General features: G+C 35.4%; 2 protein-coding genes across 2 annotated transcripts; one reads left to right on the top strand and one right to left on the bottom strand.

Annotated features, from left to right (window-relative positions):
• The first annotated feature begins 511 nt into the window (after window positions 1–511).
• LOC134277531 (uncharacterized) lies at window positions 512–6,222 on the top strand. Its single transcript, XM_062759859.1, has 4 exons — window positions 512–851; window positions 3,123–3,204; window positions 5,399–5,630; window positions 5,822–6,222. Exons 1-4 carry the CDS (start codon window positions 840–842, stop codon window positions 6,081–6,083), a joined length of 588 nt encoding a protein of 195 aa, XP_062615843.1. The 5' UTR covers window positions 512–839; the 3' UTR covers window positions 6,084–6,222.
• A 26-nt stretch (window positions 6,223–6,248) lies between these two features.
• On the bottom strand, window positions 6,249–20,432 carry LOC134277530 (ubiquitin-conjugating enzyme E2 Q2-like). Its single transcript, XM_062759856.1, has 12 exons — window positions 20,118–20,432; window positions 19,605–19,709; window positions 18,539–18,640; window positions 16,912–17,000; window positions 16,627–16,723; window positions 14,228–14,312; window positions 12,099–12,159; window positions 11,661–11,751; window positions 11,059–11,166; window positions 10,730–10,825; window positions 9,847–9,913; window positions 6,249–6,746 (listed from the first exon to the last, which is right to left on the bottom strand). The coding sequence occupies exons 1-12, from the start codon at window positions 20,277–20,279 to the stop codon at window positions 6,715–6,717; spliced, it is 1,095 nt and encodes a 364-aa protein (XP_062615840.1). The 5' UTR covers window positions 20,280–20,432; the 3' UTR covers window positions 6,249–6,714.
• Between the last annotated feature and the right edge of the window lie 2,392 nt (window positions 20,433–22,824).

The raw sequence follows: 22,824 nt of genomic DNA, 5'->3' as shown, positions 1-22,824 counted from the left end.
CATGCCTAATTTACATTCCGGTAGAATTATCAAGAAATGAACTCCGCTACCTCTGAAAGAGTTATCACAGAGAAGAAATTAGAAATGGAAATATTTTAGAATAGGTGTACAACACCACATATAGACATTAAAAATATAGCAGTTCCTTCAAGAATTTGAACTCTTCAACTCCATGGGAAAAAGACGAAAAAGTTCAAACTACATTGCGTATGTCCTTAAGCCTCATTTTCCCTTTCTGTTGTAGGAGTTCATAAGATTAAGATGATATACATGTACGTAAAAATAGGCAAGTTGTTCGCTCTTCATCTGGGAGGATCTTGACGACAGTTAATTTGTAACAGTATGAGAAAAATGTTTAATATTAATAACACGGACAAAGGTGTCTGGCAATAAGATAATACCTGCAAAATTTTATTATCCTAATCTTTAAATCTTATCGGCTTTGATTAAATCACCCACTAGATAATGCAAAAAGGTGTCCACCACTGCATAAAATAAAGCCCAATCCAATAGGATTGTTTTCTAGGGATAAAAGGCAGCCGGCCTGCATTGTCCAGACTTCCTATACATTAAATAGACATTTAAAACTGATCCAATCCATGCATGCAATTATGCATTGTTGTTCTCTTTGTAGTTTTAAACTTTAGAACTCTTAAGATCGACGCCCTCAAAATGTAATTAAAAATACGGTTAATGAAAAAGGAGAGGGAATGAATTCAGGGCAAATAACAATGACGGGAAATTGAATTTGATTTAGAAATAATATTTAATGATTTGAACAATATGGAGGTGAAACTGTTTTCGATGCTAGTTTTTATGTGGTAAACCGAGACAAAGCAATGAATGTAGAGGTAAGATACATATTTCTACGTATTACAAACAGCAAAGTAAAATAACGTATTCCTTACGGTAAAGTTTGATTCTGAAAGAAAAAATATATATATATATAAGAAACCTTAATCACAGGGCAAATGAACAAAATACAAAAAAGTGAAGAATGTCAAAGATTTAATAGTCAGTAAAATACATAGCCATACAAATGATGGGTACTAATAAAGCAAATGGACAAATTTTCATTCAATGTATTCTCTCTCTCTCTCTCTCTCTCTCTTAGTTTATTGCACAAGAACCTTTTTCGGATCGGACGATTACGCTAACGAAAAGATCTAGAAAAAGATCCACCACTTCTCAAAGGTCGTAAATGCAGAGTATAGAATGTCCAATTTGAAGCCCTACATTAATTGGCAACTGGTGGCGTCTCATTATAAGTGAAAAATGGTCGAAGAGAAACAAGCAACTTGAAATATGTCCCTAAGATATGTACAGTATTCCCCACACAGGGTTCATCAGTAACATTAGTGTATGACTTTTGTTGAAAATATCTTGAAAAGCTTTATTCATACACAATGAATAGTAAAGTCAAATGTCTTTGGGAAGGCCAGGTAAAAGAAATGGACAAAGTCTCTTGAATGTTTTATTAGGCATTTCCAAGTGTTTTTTCCTCTTTTAGCATCCACCCATCTTTCAAAAACCTAGCTACATACTCACAAAAACACACAACTCAAAATTATTTTTAAAAAAAACAGACTTCATAGTAATAAAAATTACGTAATTCAAAGGTTGATTTTATTTATCTATTTTTCATGTAGACGAAGTTGAATAGCTTGATATGTAAAAGCAAACACAGCTTGATAAAAATATCTTGATATGTTTCTTTGAAACGTCGATAAAACAAATTTGAGAAAAGTGAAAAGGAAAAGTCAAGGTCAAAATTGATGTCTTTAGATAGCTTTCATCAACAGTTTAATTTAGAAAAGATATTTTCAATTCTTCTTTGAAACTAAACACAAATTTAAAGTCCATGCCAAAAAAAAAGGTCAGGGACAAACTTGTTCATGTTTTACATAGCTCTCATCAATATGTATATATAAGCATATTAAGTTTGATAAAAATATCTTGAATACTTTCACTGAAATTTGGCAAAAAATTAATCTGCAGTTAAGGTCAAAGGAAAGGTCAAAATTGTTGATGCAGTTACTTTCCACCAATATGTATAAGCATATCGCATATCGGTATATGGTTTCATTAAAATCTCTTGAATAGTTTCTATGAAACGGAGGTTAATACCATTTTAAGATAAATGATGAATGTCATAGGAATGACAAGGTTTTAAAAAAATGAATAAAATAAAATTTGAAACTAAGCATAAGTGAGATCAAGGTCAAAGGAAAGGTCAAAAAGGTCGATGCAATTGGACATTATGCAATATGCATACTCATAAAGTGTAACAGGTTTGATAAAAATATCATAAGTTTCTTTTAGAAATTAAAAACAAGAACAATAGAAAGGTCAAGTGGAAAAATGATGATGCATTAGAATAGTTTTTATGATATCAGTACGTCTCGGCGTACGAATATGAAGTTTGATAAAAATATCTTCACTATTTTTTTTTTTTCAATATTATTATTATTTTGAATCTGAAATAAACATAAAGTGTGACGAAATGATAGGGTTACGGAAGACTGTTCATGGTTTGTGAAAAGACAGAATAAACCGCCTCGCTTTGCATCAATTTAACTTGTACATATTAGTTATTGTACGATGCGAAATGTGCATGCCCATTTTGTACCCAGTCTTAATGTCACAAGGTGCAGGGGATTTAAATTTAACACTAATTTACATTATCTTTTTAAAGATCCATATTAATTAATCTTGGATAAACCGTAAAATTGTAGTACTATACATATTTCTAACAGAAGATGTATATTTCTAACACAATTTAAAAGTCTCACCAAATGCCTTTGGATGTGTATTATTTACCCCACAAGTGCATGCGTTTTGTTGAACTTATGGTTGGTTCTTTTTCTCACGAAGGTTCTTTTCTATTAATTTTTCACGACTTATCAATACCTCCGATTGACAGATCGCTATTGATTTTTCAACACAAAACAGATAAATCAAAACACAGATTACATAGACTTGTAGGACCCAGATTAGCTGAGTATAAATGCCTCTGGATATTTCTCCATCTGTGGACATATAGACGAGGGGAATATGTCACCGGAGTACCGACAATACTGTGAGTAGTTTTAGTACTTTGATTTTTTTTCTTTAACTTTTAGGATTCCCTGGAGCAGATAAGATTGGGCAGCGGTGACGACACTCTTTCAAAGCAGCATCGGCCCAATGACAAATTTAGAAACCGTATGTATCGCTCTGGAGTCATTAGTATCAGTATCATACTGATTATATGTGGGTGGTACATTAAGGCCAACATGCATCCTCGGTTGCGATATTGGAGTCGATCAAACCAGTGCAAGGCAGGGTCTCAAATCAACGATGAATCTTTAAGTCATTGAGGGAGTATTTTTTAAGTTCAAATGAAAAAGAAAGTCGCCCCAGTGGCTGCTTTTAAAAAATCCCTGCATACATTCAAAATCATTGCATATTTGGTCAACTCCAGTCTGATTAAAACCAGCCCCCTTCTCCTTTCACTCGTCAGTGACGAGTGAAAGGAGAAGGGGGCTGGTTTTAATCAGACTGGGTCAACTCTAGCTCAACAGATGCGAACTCTCCTCCGTATGTTACATTTGTCATCAAAACATGACGGGGAGTTCTAAATTCATTGCTGATTCGAGTTTGGTCAATGGGAATTGACAAAGTTTAGAACCTTTAACTCTGGGAGATTTAGTTCACAGATAGCACCTTCATAAAGCTTGACTGGTAGTGGAAACTTACGAGTCTTTTTTTAAGTAAAGTGCCAGCAACGTTTCGTACCTTTCGTCAGTATAGGATGCGCAAGTTATTATCCTAGTGTAAAACCCTCCAACATATTTTCTATTTTTAGTAGGGATGTCAACGAGTACCCGGTTAACCGGGTACTCGATCGAACGTCCGAGTATCGAATACTAAAATCGGTACTCGGTTACTCGGATGTATATTTTTGAATATTTCATAGCTTATTTATTAATCCAATAAAAATCTGTTTTAAAACGTAAAATGCTTATTGTACTTGTACATACAGTAATTAGGGTTTCCCACATCTCTAAATGACCGTTATCGCCTTTGACAGTGTTTGTATAGTAATTATCGTGACCAAGCACCTGCTACCTGGCCTTCTCACCTTTGGCTGTGAGTGTCTTCTACCATTATTTTTGATTTGCTTTGTTTTCACTGAATATCTAATATATTTAAATGAGTTAGATAATTTTGTCAATTCTCCGAGAGGGCAAAGCGTGCGATTGTTGATATGGTTGTATTTGATTACACGCCAATACAATTGGTTGAAGGCAAAGGCTTTTAAAAAGTGATGTCCATCGTTGCACTATACTACAAAATACCGTACCGAAACACTATATAATATAGGAGTGAAAAAGTGTGCGAAAATCGTAAATCCGCTCTGTTTTGAGAACTCAAGGTCAAGTTCAAGTTGATACTACACGTAGATCTGACGACTGATACCTGGACGTCAAACGCAACAAAGAGTTACAATTTACGGAAGGAGTGTTTTTATTAAAAACAAAAACAGTGTGAACCACTTATGATTATATTTCTTGTGTTTATCTGATATTTTAAAAAAAATGTTATATTAAATTTCGTCGGGCACGAAGTGCTTATCATTGTTAAATCAGAAATACATTTACGGGTAAACCTCCTATCAAAGCATGTGGTTTTATTTCTACAAGAGTTTTCAATGTTTTACAGTCATCAATTTACTTGTTCATATTTATTTACACTTTTTACCGAGTACCCGGGTACTCGATCGGAAAAACGTCCGAGTAACCGAGTACTAAAAATTGACCGATTTGACATCCCTAATTTTTAGTATAAAATTATAAGAGGGTCAATTTTACACAATGATAATAGTATGATTCCCTGATTAATTTCCTAAGTGTAGTTCATTGTCACGAAAGATCACCAGCTGAAAAGTTAATACTGTGACCAGTCGAAACATCGCATTACTTTTCACAGCTTCTTAAACCTGTGTGGATAAAAAAGAAAAGTAGAGCATGAAATTACTAGTAACATTACATTGACCCTGGTCATTTATTCAGCAAGTACTTGAAATGCAGCTTCAATGTTTATAGGATAGAACTGAGTGAATGAATTCCAAGATGTAACACTTCATTCATATGCCAGTCTGATACAAGTTCAATAATAAATGTAATATTTAGTGCTTTAAATGGGAAAGGATACCAATCGAATACTCGATGTCAAAGACTTTAGGTTAAAGACTTTTAAAATAAACCAATATATCTTCACGTTTCCTCTACATCACACTGTGAACAAGTCAGCGTAAGTGAAATTGTGGTAAAATGTTTATCCTCATATGTATGTGGACACCCATTAATGAAATTAACATAGTTTTAATTGGCATAACTGTGTATTCTATTTCTAGTAACATCAGCTTTACGTGAGCGTTGGCTCCACTCAGCGCCCCGCCCAGACATGGGAAAAACAATCTCCCCTCACCGCCTCCCCCTACATATTATCCGGAGGAACCTCCAAAACAGGGAGACATGCAGTGCGCATGCGTCACTCAGAAACTGGACGAGTGAGGAAAAAGAAAGTAAAAGACAAAGGTGGCAGAAAGATTTTGAAAATAAATGGAAGAATGAAATAGTCAAAAGGTAAATGTCCTTTTGGTTTAGGTATGATAACTGTCCATCCATAACTGTATCAGTCTCTTGTTTATTTATTTTCCAATCACCATTAATTTATGCACTTTTATGCAATGGATACAGTAGGCTTAAATCTACATGTTCATTTAAATTATTCCGCATCTATTGCTATTCTGTCTTTATCTTGTTTTTCTCTTCAGGAATGCCTCATTTCAGCATCGCCTGCCCTACTGCCGTAGTGTTCATATCCCCCCCGTTCCAGTACGACAGCTGTCCGCTAGCTCTAACGTGGACACCCAGCCCTTCTTCTACACCAGCGACTCTCCCCGCCCCCGCTCACAGAAGGAGAGGGAACGAGTCAGTCGACACTTCATCCACCCCCAGTGGAAATCGGAAACTATCTCATGGGTTAGATTTGATCAACCAAAGACAAGGAAAATTGATCGGTTTAGCTTATTCTGAGCCATTTTGGACTACCAGTAAATTCTGACCAGTTGACATTGCTTTTACATGGCTCTGGAAACATTTCAAGTTACCTCCCTCTTTAAATTCTACAAAGGAGTCCATCTTCATCTTCTCAGTAAATTTGGTCACTTTAATAATTTAAAATCAAATACTGACAAATAATAAGTATCTAATGTTTATTTAACAGATAGTTGGTTAATTGCATACAGAACCAACATACAGAAGCAAATCATTCTCTCTATGTTATACATTAACGACTGTATAATTACAATATAGGGTGATATCTTAAATCATCATACAACTGGTGTACAATGTATGAACTGTTGAAATATTTCAAAACACATCATTAAACTTGCATATCTTGAAGACAATAAAATCAGGTCTTGCAGTCATTCTTGATTTTTTTTTCACAATGCAGTCATTCCATGGAACTGCAGTTTTCTCACCTACAGAAAACCACAGTATAATAAATCATATTCCATTTGGTCAGTCAGATGTGCATTAAAACACTTTGTGTTTGCTGACACTAACAGAACATCAGTTATCTCCCACTATCCACGATATGAACCGAGATGATACAGAGAAAGGTGAAGGATGAGATGTGTGGTGAATCTGACAATCTGTCGGGTTAGCCATCCTCCTTAGGGGGTGTAAACCAACCTAAAACCAACAAAAGGCAATTTAATAACTTCTAAAAAATATTTTTGGCAATTTTTTTTCTATGATAATATACAGCTTTATAATACAGCTATCAGAAATAAGTGAAATGTCAAAAAAAGTCTGATAAAAATCTATTTAAAGCTGAACAAGATTCGTATAAAGAATTTGTCGGCCATATTCAATCTGTCTCGTCGCCCCTGTGGCATAGTGGTTAGAGCACCTGCTCTAAAGTATGGAGTCGATCCTAATGTCGTGGGTTTGAACCCCACTGTGGAACATGGAGACTGGTCCTTCGGCTGAGATGACCTGTAAACTGAGGTCCCGTGTCGACACTGGTGCTGGCACGAAAAGACTCCTCACTGCTCAATGGCCGAGTGCGGAGTATAGGACAAAATTCGTAGGTCTCCACCGGCAAGTGGTGGCGTCTCCATATGAGTGAAAAATTCTCAAGAACATACAATCAATCCATTATTCTGTATATCTGAGGGCACCTCTATACAGAGCAGTTCACTAAGACACCATTCAGTGTACTCAATTGTCACAGTTGTAGACAGACTGCATGCTATTCAGCACTCGATAGTGACAAAAATAACTAGAACTGTCCAAATGGGACAAAATACCCCCCGCTGGGTTTTTTCAGAAGTAAGTTTTTCCATAATAAAGATATGTATCTCAATGAAGTATGAACTTTTTCTTCCAGTGACCTTGAAATTCCCCAAATGACCTTGGATCAAGGTCATGACATACCCTTGGGTCATGGGCAATCTTTGTGTGAAATGAAAACCTACCAAGTTTATCAATAAGAAAGATATGGACCGGACATGAATTACGAACTTTTTCTTCCAATGACCTTGAACTTCCCCAAATGACCTTGGGTCAAGGTCATGACACACCCTTGGGTCACGGGCAATCCCTGTGTGGAATGAGAACCTACCAAGTTTATCCATAAAAAAGATGTAGACCGGACATGAATTATGAACTTTTTCTTCCAGTGACCTTGAACTTCCCCAAATGAACTTGGGTCAAGGTCATGACACACCCTTGGGTGAAGGGCAATCTTTGTGTGAATTGAGAACCTACCAAATCTATCCATAAGAAAGATATGGACAGGACACAAATTATGAAAATTTTCTTCCAGTGACCTTGAACTTCCCCAAATGACCTTGGGTCATGGTCACTCCACACACCCTTAGGTCATGGACAATCTTTGCATGAAATGATAACTTAACAAGTTTATCCATAAGAAAGATATGGACCGGACACGAATTATGAACTTTTTCTTCCAGTGACCTTGAACTTCCCCAAATGACCTTCGGTCAAGGTCATGACACACCCTTGGGTCATGGGCTATCTTTGCATGAAATGAGAACCTACCAAGTTTATCCATAAGAAAGATATGGACCGGACACGAATTATGAACTTTTTCTTCCAGTGACCTTGAACTTCCCCAAATGACCTTGGGTCAAGATCATGACACACCCTTAGGTCATGGGAAATCTTTGTGTGGAGTAGTAGATTCTAATGTCCCTCCGTAAGAAAGATATGGACCGGACACGTTTGCACAGACAGACGGACAAGGTGATTCCTATATACCCCCCCCCAAACTTCGTTTGCGGGGGGTATAACTAAGTACTTTTTCTAATGCAGGAGAGTAAGATACCAAATACACAACAGTTGCACAGGTCAATGCGGTATAAAACAAACATAAACATGCCTAACTGCAATTAAATATCAACAAAGGTAATGCAAGATAACCAGCATGAACGTGGGTCACCATTCCTCACCGCTACCCATGACAATAAAGCAGTAAGGTGTAAAAAATACAAAGACTATATCCTGGTGCTGATATTGTAGATAGTAATATCAAAATGCCTGTTTACAAATTGTGTCAGCTTTAAAATTTAAAAGATTTTAGCATTCAGAATCTTGACCATTGAGGTTTTATTACATAAACTAGAAATATGTCCGTAGGACATCAATGCCCCGCCAAGTGTATATCAGTAATGCAACATGAAAATTCAATTTGTGTATGAAATTTCAGAATATCTTGAATAGTGATGCAGTTGAATTGCTTACATCAGTATGTATCAGCATATGAAGTTTAACACTAATTTAAGAAAAGTGGGGTCAAGGTCAAAGGAAAGGTCAAGGTCAAAAAAAGATGAGGCTGTTGCATAGCTCTCATCAATATCTATCACCCTATGAAGTTTGATGAAAATATCTTGGATAGTTTCTTTGAAACTGAGCTTTGAACTAAGCTAAACGCAAAGTGTGAAGGAAGGACAGAAGGATGGAAGACGGACATGACAAACACTATATGCCCCGGCCATATTCATGGTGGGGCATAAAAATACTGTATACAGGGTTATTTTTGCCCTGTGTTATTTTCACCCTTTTGCACTTGCGAACAATTTTGCCCCATTTTAAATTCGCCCAGTCATAATTCTGTTTAAGAAATTTTGCTGTATTATTTTAATTCGCCCCGTTTTAAATTCGCCCAATCGAGAAGAGGGCGAAAGGGGCGAAAATAAAACAGAGGCAAAAATTTCCTTGTATGCAGTAACCATGCCCCAAAACATAAATTTGACCCTGAAGTTGCATGTATCATAAAATCATCATGATGAAAAAAGGCGCGAATTACCGCATTACAAGCATTTTAAAGCATTTCTAATGCAAAGTAAGGCATCTTTAATCGTTCTACATTTGTGCAACGATATCGTCAATTAATTTTACGTTGAGGGTTATTTCTTAGATAAAAGATAAAAGTATATCCATATCAAGGATTTTAAACCACTGTGATAAAGGTATGATAATTTTCCAGTCCAAATACTGTCTGTCCGATGCATGGTAAACAATGTCCGATCCATGGTGAATTCTGAGTTATTTTTAAAACTCGATTTTTGGTAATATTTTCTCAATAAAAAGCATATAATTGTGTCCCAAATTCAAATTTTAATCACATACTAAATGTTTAGTTCCATTTTGATAACTTTCCGTAGATAGCAAAATCGCTAGAACTTGTTGAAGTACAAGGGTGTCCGATGCATGGTGAATTCACCCTATTTTAAGGTAAGATAAGATAACAAAAGCCTTCACTCACCATTTTTTTCATGTATATGCACCAGGGATTTGAAAGACTGTTGGGCTCGTGCTAAGCTATACTGATTCTGAAAAGTAAGATATCACAATATAAGGGTTGTATGACCTGTTTCGGATAAAAAAAAAAGACAGTTTGATGTTATTAGAAGAGTATTGTTATGATTAAACCATTCTTTGTTGTCTAGCAAAACTATAAACAACTAAAGGCCACAATGCTCACTACCGGCATTGTCCTTGTGATCTTTGCTTTCTTGAGAAAATTTTATGATTTTTCCTACTCATACTCCAAAACCTTTATCCCTTGTAGTGGTCCTAATTTCCCCTGGGGTTACACACTGAAAAATCTTTCATCTTCATTACCCAAGGATGCTTCCATATAAATATGACTGATCATGGCTTTGTTAAAAAAAAAAAGACATGCATCTTCCCTTCCTTAAGGTAGGATACTTTCATATAAATATGACTGATAACAGCTTTCCTATCTTTGATAAATTTTTAAAGATTTTTTTCTATATATTCTCTATACTGTACATTATCTCCCCTTGGAAGAGGACCCTTTTATTTGGAAAAATAATTAAAACCCCGTCACCCAAGGATCCTTTGAGCTAAGTTTGGTTGAAATCTGCCTAAGTGGGTCTGAAGAAGAAACTGTGAAAATTTAACCATAACAATTACCTCAACAGAGAAATTTCAATCAGAAAAGCACACATGAGCCTTCAGCTCAGGTGAGCTAAAAACTTTCAAATCAGTTTTCAAATATCATAAGTGAAGTGTTTATCAAAGGGTAACCTTCTGATTTTATAATACAACAGATACATCAACATAGGGACAAAAGACCCCTTATAATCAGAGAGTACTTAAGAAAGGTGTATAAAGTGACCTACTTTAGAAGCACTGAATTGGATCCTGGCCTTGCCTTTGACCAGCGTGGCACTGATCTGTAAAATCACTGACTCCATACCATAGGCACTGCTCCAACCCTGTAATAAAGGCCCAGTTCTGCATTACTCATCCATTAGCTACACTGAAGGGAATCTTTTATCATATCTAACCCTTTTTCAGCTTAGAAATTCTGCGTATCTGTCCTTTCTTAGGATCTATTTTTCCCTTTTTTAAAGCTCATATAAGCTTGAGGATTTTCAGAAAAAAAAATTACATCACACTTTCCAATCACCAACCAAATCTCATACAGCAAGGAAAACACTGGACTTACTTGTCGAGTTAATAACTCCATACAGATAGCTCCCCCATGTAAGACGTAACCTCCATTTAAGACTGGATTTACAACCCGTACAAATGGTGGCTCAAAGGGGAAATTATCCTGGAAATTCAAAAATAAAACTGGTATCACCATCTCAATCAGTTAATGAACAATATATTTCACAGGCGACAAAATTAAGAAATTTTAAAGGTACATGTGTAATTTTACAATTATAAAATTAGGGCAGTTTTAAACCTCTTTAAATGGACTTACATTGGCAAATTAAAAATAAATAAAATACCAAAATTTTTTCCACTTCACCATTTGAAATGCAAATCTAAACCTGTTCTTTCTTGATGAAATATTTTTAAAAGTACTATGAGAAATGGCTATGAAAACCTCATCAAAAATCTCCAATTTCTTCATCATTAATATATCTATTATTTCTTACATAAAATTAATGTATCAGTTTTCGAGCTTTAAGAATGTAACCAGCACCTAGAAAGTTCCATGCATTGTGTTTGGATAAGATTTTTATTCTGGGGTTTGTGTGTTTCCAATCCTAATCTTCAGTGAAGAAGATAGAAAACATACATGTTGATTATTCAGTTTACCTTAAAGGTGAAGTTGAGGAGAATGTGATCCTTGCCATGTTCCTTTTTATACTGTAACAGATCCTGGTGGAGAGAACTATCGGTGTCAACCCTGAAATGAAGGCAAGATGGTCATTATAGATCAGCTCACAGGGTTGTAACTGTACAATCAATGCTTAGCTTATACATGTATACTGTCTTACAAATAACAATGATGGGGATGTATGTACATGTTCTATGTTACAATTAATGAGTTTTCCTGTACACTTTTAAATCAAATTTACAAAAGCTTTAACTCATTTGCATAGTGTATTTAATTAACATCAATTTGTTTTATCTTTACAGAGAAAAATCGGATGCGAATACTGAGAGAAATTTACATGTTTTCTGAATATACATATCTATCTGTTTTTTTTTGTTTTTTTTATGATAATACGAGAAATAGTAAAATCTGCTTACTTTTTTAACTTCACATTCCACTCATATAAACTGTCATTGACTAGATCAACTGAAAATATACCTGGCAAAGAGAAATAGAATGTAAAATTGCAAATAAGGCCAAAAAAAATAATAGTCTTGTTTCCTGCTACCTGCCTGAAAGAAATAGGGTAGGTAGGTCGGAAAATTATTTTATTTTTTCATTTTATTTTATTTTTTCCCAATGGTATTTGTTGGATATGAACTATTACAAAACCAAATTAAACATTTCATAGGTCAATATTATCATTTGAAATAAGTAATTTTCATGCAAGTCCATATTTAAAACATATATATTTCATGAAATACCACTTAAATGTATATTTCTTCACTTTTGGATCATGAAATTGTTGATTTTCCCTCAAAAACTAAATAAAAACTTTAGGGTCGGGTGCAAAACAAGAGGCCCATGGGCCACATCGCTCACCCGAGCATTGTGGCTAGGAAAAAGTAGTAATTGGTTTACTATTGAAAAGTTTGAATCCAAAAGTTTGGCCCCGCTCATGATTTGAACAAACTTGAATCTACACTACCTGGGGATGCTTCCATATAAATATGAGCAATTATGGCTCTGCTGTTCTTGAGAAGAAGATTTTTAAAGAATTTTCCTATATATTTCTATATAAAACTTTGGTCGGCCATTGTGGCCCCGCCCTACCCCCGGAGGTCATGATTTGAACAAACTTGAATCTACACTACCTGAGGATGCTTCCATATAAATATGATCAATTATGACTTTGCTGTTCTTGAGAAGAAGATTTTTAAAGAATTTTCCTATATATTTCTATGTAAACTTTGGTCGGCCATTGTGGCCCCGCCCTACCCCCGGGGGTCATGATTTGAACGAACTTGAATCTACACTACCTGGGGATGCTTCCACATAAATATGAGCAATTCTGGCTTTGCCGTTCTTAAGAAGAAGATTTTTAAAGAATTTTCCTATATATTTCTATATAAAACTTTGGTCGGTCATTTTGGCCCTGCCCTACCCCAGAGGGTCATGATTTGCACAAATTTGAATCTGGCTACTTGAGGATGCTTCCATATAAATATGAACAATCATGGCTGAGTTGTTGTTGAGAAGAAGATTTTAAAAGAATTTTCCCATATATTCCTATGTAAAACTTTGATCATCAATTGTGGCCACGACCTACCTCCTGGGGTCAAGATTTGAACAAATTTGAATCTACACTACCTGGGGATGCTTCCATATAAATGTGAGCAATTATGGCTCTGCTATTCTTGAGAAGAAGATTTTTAAAGAATTCTCCTATATATTTCTATATAAAACTTTGGTCGGCCATTGTGGCCCCGCCCTACCCCCGGGGGACATGATTTGAAAAAACTTGAATCTAGACTACCTGAGGATGTTTCCCCATAAGTTTCAACTTTCCTGGCACAGTGGTTCTTAAGAAGAAGATTTTTAAAACATACCACCAAATTTTCACTAATTCTCAATTATCTCCCCTTGAATAAGGGCATGGCCCTTCATTTGAACAAACTTGAATCCCCTTCACCCAAGGATGCTTTGTGGCAAGTTTGGTTGAAATTGGCCCAGCGGTTCTTAAAAGAAGTCGAAAATGTGAAAAGTTTACGGACAGACAGACAGACGGACAGACGGACAGACAGACGGACGGACGGACAGACGGACGCCGGACAAAATGTGATCAGAAAAGCTCACTTGAGCCTTCGGCTCAGGTGAGCTAAAAATAGGGTAGGTCGGGTAGCAGAAAACAAGACTATTCTTATTTTTGGCCTAATGAAAGTACTTCCTTAAAATATTAAACATAGCACAATATCAGAAATTAGCCAATATTATCACTTTAGAGAGGAAATGTTTACCTAGAGCTACAAAAATATTAAATCTAAAATACATAACAAGCATATCCTAGTGAATTTAAAAGAAAGTATTCATTGACAACTAGGCCTTCTACAAGCAATTCTTAAGGTTGATTTCAATAAGATAACATTACAGTTAAGGTTTGAAGTTTAAAATAAAAGTAATTCAAAATAGCAAGAGCATGTTCAGGGTCATAAAAAAAAATAAGTCAGACTGACCACTGATCACTGACTTTAAATGGGGAAGTTTATAATGTCTGCTGCTAACTCACCCATTTTGGTACTCTCTGATTTGTATACATCCCTCAGTTCCTTCATTAACCGGTCTGTGGCCTGGACAGAACCAGTTACAGATCCCTACAATATATCAACATCTGTTTACAACACACTCCTAAAGGACTGAACCAGTTACAAATCCCTACAATATATCAACATCTGTATACCACACTCCTTAAGGACTGAACCAGTTACAGATCCCTACAATATATCAATATCTGTATACGACACACTCCTTAAGGACTGGACCAGTTACAGATCCCTACAATATATCAATATCTGTATACGACACACTCCTTAAGGACAGAACCAGTTACAGATCCCTACAATATATCAACATCTGTATACAACACACTCCTTAAGGACTGAACCAGTTACAGATCCCTACAATATATCAATATCTGTATACGACACACTCCTTAAGGACAGAACCAGTTACAGATCCCTACAATATATCAACATCTGTATACAACACACTCCTTAAGGACTGAACCAGTTACAGATCCCAACAATATATCAATATCTGTATACAACACACTCCTTAAGGACTGAACCAGTTACAGATCCCTACAATATATCAACATCTGTATACAACACACTCCTTAAGGACTGAACCAGTTACAGATCCCTACAATATATCAACATCTGTATACAACACACTCCTTAAGGACTGAACCAGTTACAGATCCCTACAATATATCAACATCTGTATACAACACACTCCTTAAGGACTGGACCAGTTACAGATCCCTACAATATATCAACATCTGTATACAACACACTCCTTAAGGACTGAACCAGTTACAGATCCCTACAATATATCAACATCTGTGTACAACACACTCCTTAAGGACTGGACCAGATACAGATCCCTACAATACATGTATATCAACATCTGTATACAACACACTCCTTAAGGTCTGAACCAGTTACAGATCCCTACAATATCAACCAGGGATAAATCTAGGTTTTTGGGGAAACTACCCTTTCTGGAGATATTGGGAAAATCAGCTGGGGTCTGGGAACCACTCACGTGAGTGCAGGACAGGCCCTGATTGAGGGCAAATTGAATTTCAGCATTTTTATGACCATTTAAAGTGCAAAAAGTAGAAATTAAAACCATATTTCTTATATACTGAAAAATTTTACTTTAAATTTTCAGTCTCTGTGAAGGAAAAAAAAACATTTGTGGTTTTTATTATTGTAAGGGGTATATTTTACTCATCAAAAGGGGAAAATTAGATCTTCAGGGGAAATTTTCTCTAGGGGAAAAAAACCCAATATTGGTAGTAAATATGCCCTAGATTAATCCCTGTCAACATCTGTATACAACACACTCCTTAAGGCAGGGGTCTAGAATTATGCTTTCCCGTTGCCCGGGGTGAGTAAAAATCTGTACGGGAAAGTATGATCTTGGGTCATGCTCACCCGCTCGGGAAAGTAAAAATTAAAAGACAGTAGACACCAATGTTGTTGAAAGTCGTTTTTTTCACGAGTTTTGATTGAAAATTTAATTTATTTACTTAACTAGTAAGTTGTAGGAAGCGTTTTCCGTCAAATAAATACATTATCAGTACTGGAAATACTTGCTAGCTGTATAAATGAAAAACCGAATACAGGTGAATTTTATTAGGAAATGTTAAATGGTAAAAATCAGCCTATGTGATATTGTTAATTTTTTGTCATTTTGTTCTTCCTCTTAAAATTCACCTGGCTTGGTGTATTTTTCTTAAGTTTATATCACACTTTTAGCACCATGGTAACATATTCTGAAATTTGTTTTCACCTGTAAACCTTTACTGAATGTGATTTGTCTCTATTTGTTTTTTCATTGAAATTTTACTAATATTTTCCAAGTCTTTCTCATATTCCAGTTCTTAGGAGAAAAAATTCTAAGAACCATCCACTTTTCTAAACTTGTGACATGATATTAAATCTTCTTCAAAGAAAAAAATTGTTTGTATCATCTGTCCTTAAGGTAATCCAATCTATGGTTTTGTCCTATCCTTTATTGGATTACCACTGTTGTGATCTACATTGACATAATCCTGCCTCTGGTTGTATAACCTTTATTGGATTATATCTGTTTTGACCTACCTTAAGGTAATCCTGCCTCTGGTTTTGTTATATCCTTGATTGGATCATGTTTATTGGATTATCTCTGTTGTGACCTACCTTAAGATAATCCTGCCTTTGGTTTTGTTATAACCTTTATTGGATTATCTCTGTTGGATTATCTGTGTTGTGACCTACCTTAAGGTAATCCTGCCTCTGGTTTTGTTGTATCATTTATTGGATTATCTCTGTTGTGACCTACCTTAAGGTAATCCTGCCTCTGGTTTTGTTATAACCTTTATTGGATTATCTCTGTTGGATTATCTGTGTTGTGACCTACCTTAAGGTAATCCTGCCTCTGGTTTTGTCGTAACCTCTCTAGCACCATGACTTGTTCTGTGTCGATTCCTTCCACTTCCTTCATCTTCTGTTCACTCCTATTAATCAGGGAAAAAAAATTCTGATTGTGCCTTTCTTTTATCTTCAAAAACTAATAATTGTCATTTGTTCTGTAAAAAGACTTTCACTTTGTTTTGTTGTTAATAGTAAATTTTTTTTTTTTAAATGAGCGAAATTATAAACTGTTTGTCAACTTTAAATCCTTTATGGCAGATGTTAAACCTACGATGGAACATCTTCCTCCATGTCATAATGGTCCTCATCTTCTTCTTCCTCCTCATCCGAACTCTCCTCATTCACCTCCATCATCAGACCCTGATCATAGAGGACAAAAATGTGATCATAGAGGACAACAAGAGGCCCATGGGCCACATCGCTCACCTGAGCACTGTGGCTAGGAAAAAGTAGAAATTGGTTTATTATTTAATAATTTAAATCCAAAACTAGTCCCAATACCAATCCTGGCTTTGCTATTCTTGATAAGATGATTTTTAAAGAATTTTCATATATATGTCTATGAAAAACTTTGGTCGGCCATTGTGGCCCCGCCCTACCCCCGGGGTCATGATTTGAACAAACTTGAATCTACACTACCTGAGGATGCTTCCATATAAATATGAACAATTAGGGTTTTGTGATTCTTGAGAAGATTTTTAAAAAATTTTCCTATATATTTCTATGTAAAACTTTGGTCGCCCATTGTGGCCCCGCCCTACCCCCGGGGGTCATGATTTGAACAAACTTGAATCTACACTACCTGAGGATGTTTTCATATAAATATGATCAATTATGGCTTTGTTATTCTTGAGAAGAAGATTTTTAAAGAATTTTCCTATATATTTCTATGTAAAACTTTGATCGGCCATTTTGGCCCCGCCCTACCCCCGGGGGTCATGGTTTGAACAAACTTGAATCTACACTACCTGAAGATGCTGTCATATAAATATGATCAATTATGGCTTTGTTTTTCTTGAGAAGAAGATTTTTAAAGAATTTTCCTTTATATTTCTATGTAAAACTTTGGTCGGCCATTGTGGCCCCGCCCTACCCCCGGGGGTCATGATTTGAACAAACTTGAATCTACACTATCTGAGGATGCTTCCATATAAATATGATCAATAATGGCTTTGTTATTCTTGAGAAGAAGATTTTTAAAGAATTTTCCTATATATTTCTATGTAAAACTTTGGTCGGCCATTGTGGCCCCGCCCTACCCCCGGGGGTCATGATTTGAACAAACTTGAATCTACACTACCTGAGGATGTTTCCCATAAGTTTCATCTTTCCTGGCTCAGTGGTTCTTGAGAAGAAGATTTTTAAAACATACCATCAAATTTTCATTATTTCCCAATTATCTCCCCTTGAATGAGGGCCTGGCCCTTCATTTGAACAAACTTGAATCCCCTTCACCCAAGGATGCTTTGTGGCAAGTTTGGTTGAAATTGGCCCAGCGGTTGTTGAAAAGAAGTCGAAAATGTGAAAAGTTTACAACGACGACGACGACAACAACAACAACGACAACAACGACGACGACGACAGACAACGGACAAATTGTGATCAGAAAAGCTCACTTGAGCCTTTGGCTCAGGTGAGCTAAAAATGTGAGGAGTGAGGAAACTTAACAAAAGCAGTCATAATGTACTAGTCAATCTGACAATACAAAGTGTTGTTTTCAGCTTATAATTAATGTCTTTTATTTAAAACCAAAGTTACTAAATATCTCTTTTCTTTAAATAACTACATTCAGTATTAAGTGGTCAAGATCCTTATACCATGATATACACATTTCTTCCTCCAACTCCTTTATTGGAGGGAATATTAATTTATGAGATAAAAAACATTTCTACACCTACTCTATCTCGTAGGAACTTGTCAAGTTGACTTATGGAATCTGAGGCAGACATATCAAACAGTTCACACAGTTCCGACACCAAAATACGAATTTGATGAAGAATCTGCAAAATAAAATCAGGCAAACATTTTATTTCTCACAAACAGCCATGCTGACAAACTGCATAATGTGTGTTATAAAAAATTGTTCTGCTCAGTAGTCAGTGTCAAAAATTATGATTTTTTTCTTATGACATCGCCATTGTGAGTTGAATTCTTCATGGAATACAGTAAAATTTATAACTAAATAAATGATTGATACTTTTCAATTATAATATGCTCATTGATATTTGCAAATATCAGCATGTATAGCAATTTATTTTCATTAAATGAGAATGTTGAATTTGTCTTTCATGATAGGGAACTTTAGAACTGTACTTGTTTCCCTTCATTCATATTCCTGAAGGGACTTAAATTGTATTTTTCCCCCAAAGTGAGACCAGCCAGATATACTTTTCCTTTCAAAAAATAAGTGGGAAAGGGGGGGGGGGGGGTCAACATTTACTTTCGTATGAAAATTTCATTTTTATTAACAGTGTATAACAAAATACTATGATTAAATCAAAATATACAAGTACTATAAGCAGAAATTTTTAGCAGGAGTTCAATTCTCACATTATAAGCAAGAGATTTAAAATTGCTTAAATGAATATTATCAACAATTTATTCTATATCAGTTGTCACAGCTATCTTTCTTGGTATAATAAAATTGCTGAAATTACTTTCTTGAAAAAAATTAAAAAACAATTTTTCTTTGATGAATTGCTAAATTTTCACTTCAGTAAAAAATTCACTTTCTTTTTCATAGTATGCATTTACCATATCCCTTTAAAACTAATACACAATGTCTTGCTCAATGAAAGGAGTTGGCTTTACCTTTTGGTAACAAATCGTCATCAGTTCTCCCTTTCTATATTGTGAGTGTCAGGATACAAGCTGACTTAATACCCATGAATCTTCAAAATTTTGATTTGTATTTGTGAGAATTATGGATATATTTTATTCATCTAATACTGAGCTAATACTCACATTATTTTTATCTGGTGGGGCATCACTTAAACTAGATATAACATTGCTCACAATGGTATCATCGTCCTCACTGAACCAGATTGGAGCTGACTGAGGGTACGTCTCCTAATAAAACAACACAGCAAAGTATCTTCATATAATAACAGACATATAACTTTATAAAATGTCATAGTTAAAAACTTCAATACTAGATTAAACACGCAGGAAAGAAAAAAGATAAACAAATTATAAAATCATCTAAATTAAGGAAATATAAACTTGAAAATTCCAATTAATTGCATTGAATTCCCCCCAAAATATTCTGTTAATTATTTTGGATTAAAGACAATCAATACGAGACTTGGGGTGAAAAGGAGAAATACACTTCCTTTTGTTATGGCTTACAGCTGTCTAGTAGTGACGAAATACTTGAACTTCAGTGTACACAAAAAACTGCGCATGATTTCTGACTTGCACAATGAAAACTTGAATGAAAAGATATTTCAAAAGGCCTCATTGCATACGTGAGCTTACCATTATATTTGCGTGAACATCATATTTTCGACCTTCTCTGTTGACAAATCGACACGTTAATTCATCAACCGAGGCTGACAAAATCTGGAAAACTTTGTGGTCTTTAGGAAAAACACTTTCCAGGAATTTAATGTCTTGTTTCAAATTGGCCAAACACGCCATTTTTCTTAAAATGATGAAATCACAGGAGTTAATGAAATTCCTTCAAAGTGTTACCTATACATCATTGTTTCCAATACACGCATAAAGATTTCTTTTTTCCTCCAATGTTGTGATCCATGAAACATGGCGGCAAGTCAATTGCGCATGCGTGCGTAAGTATATTTTTCCGTCTTGGAAATAGAGGCGGATCTAAATGTTTGCAACACCAGTTTTTCGTCTTTTGCTCTAAACTATTTTCCAAGAAAAAAATCTATAGTCAAAATGATAAATTAATCTGTTAAAGATCTTTTCCAAAATTGCTCTCAAATATTTGCCATGAAAGATTTCGATATAACTAATTTAGACGACCTCCAAGTTTAAGGCACGCTTGTAAGCGGGATGCCAGTTTGGGAATTTAGATTAAAAAAAAGCTAACGTTAACTTGACCGTAAAAGCTTCTTTAAGCTAGTGCCCCCTCAATGAAAACGTTTAATGACTTTTTTTGCTTGTTAAGGAATGTTTGGTAGTTGATAGCCCCCCCCCCCCCCTCCAGTAGGCGCTTGGTTTCATGATGGTGTATTTCAAGTTGTGTATCGGGTATTATTTGTTTTTCTAGGTGTGTCTGAATACCTTCATTACAATACAAATAAAAAATCGCTGAAATTGGCACGTTTTAAAAATATATTTTTATATACAGTAAAATTTCATATTTTTAAAACGTGCCAATTTCAGCGATTTTTAATTTTTTTTTTTTTTTTTTTTTTTTTTTTTGTAATGAAGGCATTCAGACACACCTAGCAAAACAAATAATACACAAATACACTATCCTGAAACCAAGCGCCTATGCCCCCCCTAAAAAACCCAACAGAAAACATGTGACTACACCCCCTCACCCCCCCCCCCCCCCCCCCCCGATGAAATTGCATCCTACATGCCTGTGAATGAATGTAGTTCTAGATTCTTTTAACCAAAATATGCTTATTATTGAAAAACCGTATGGTTGATTTATACTCTTTATAAATTAATTGCAGATAAGGAAGAAGGGGATATGTTTGTGAAACACTGATGCCCACGTATGGTAGCTTTTGGAAAATAACGTTTCTCAAATGCAAGTCAAACTCCAAGGTCAAGAGATCAAAATTGTTGGCACCAAAAGAAAAGTCTTATCTCAAGGAATAGAAGACCAGGTAAGTATGAAAACCCTATCACCAATGGTTCAAAAGTTATGGCAGGGTAATTTTTTTTAAATTGATGTACTCGTATAAATAAAAATAAATAAGCCTATGAAATATGAAAGGTATTAGTTCAGAAGTATACCAACCAGACCCATCCTATGAGAAAGCAGGGTTGAGATTCTCAAATGCAAGTCAAACTCCAAGGTCAAAGTCAAAAGGTAAAAATTTTTGGTATCCAAAGGAAGGTCTGTCAAAAAATACACCTGTAAAATATGAAAGCCCTAGTACTTACTGTTCAAAAGACATAGCCAAGGTTAAAGGTTTCTAAAAGTGAGTCAAACTCTACGTTCAAGGATAAACGTAAAAAATATATACACCCTGCCACTGAAAAGATCTTGTCACAAGAAATATACATGTGAAGTATGAAATCCCTGGCACCAACTGTTCAAAAGCTATGACCAAGGTTAAAGTTTGTTTGGTAAAAGTGGGTCAAAGTCCAAGGTGAAGGAGTCAAATTTGGTGGTACCCTAAAAAAGGTGTTGTCACAAGAAATACACCACTGAAGTACGTATGACCAGCCACTCAAAAGTTATGGACTTGTCAAGATTGAAGTTCTTGTGGTCAAACAGACAAGGACGGACGAAAAGGGCAAACTCTACATGTATATAAGCTCCGCCTATCATATTAATTCACCCCCGCCCACTGGCATTGCTGGGAGGCTTGCTGGGACTGCTGTATGTCTATACATTGTAATATTTTTTATTTACTTCAACTCGTTTCTGTCCTTTCTGACATATTTCATTTTCTCAAATAAAATCTGCAACATGACTATAGTTGCAGATTTTATTTGATTAAATAAAAAATGTCTGAAAGGACACTTCCAAACACCGAGATCGATTTACCAATTCTAATTAGCCATAGTACAATTTGTAGCAAACCAGCACTTGCAGCAGTGGATCATATGTACTTAAAGCCTTGTTAATTATTTACACACGTCAGGTACAGGAGTTTACAGACATCAGAGTAAACAATAATGCACACTACGCTTGTTCTTTTCACTACAGATCCCTGTTATTCTCGCGGCTCCACCGCTACCTTTTTTGCATACTGAGCCACCCTTTTGCCGAAGCCCTTGCCTTGACGAACTCTTCCCTTGTGTATTTCTCTTTCTATACATACAGTCATCCATGCCATGTTGTTTTAATAATCTCTTTAATATTTAAACATTTAAATCAAATGCTGTGATGCTGAACAAATTGCAACAAGTGAATATTAAACCACCTTTTTGTCGACATCCTTGCCCCCCTCCTCCCCTTGCAATTTTTTTTTATTTAAGGTAATTTATATCATGTTTTTTTTTAAAATAACCCCTTTAAATAAAGTATCCCTAT

The sequence above is a fragment of the Saccostrea cucullata genome, unplaced genomic scaffold, assembly GCF_032062105.1.
Source record: "Saccostrea cucullata isolate Sc308-1 unplaced genomic scaffold, CSIRO_AGI_Scuc_v1 ctg14266, whole genome shotgun sequence".
In the NCBI taxonomy this organism is placed as follows: domain Eukaryota; kingdom Metazoa; phylum Mollusca; class Bivalvia; order Ostreida; family Ostreidae; genus Saccostrea; species Saccostrea cuccullata.
Note: the sequence above shows the minus strand (reverse complement) of the source record. Positions and strands in the feature narration are given on the sequence as shown.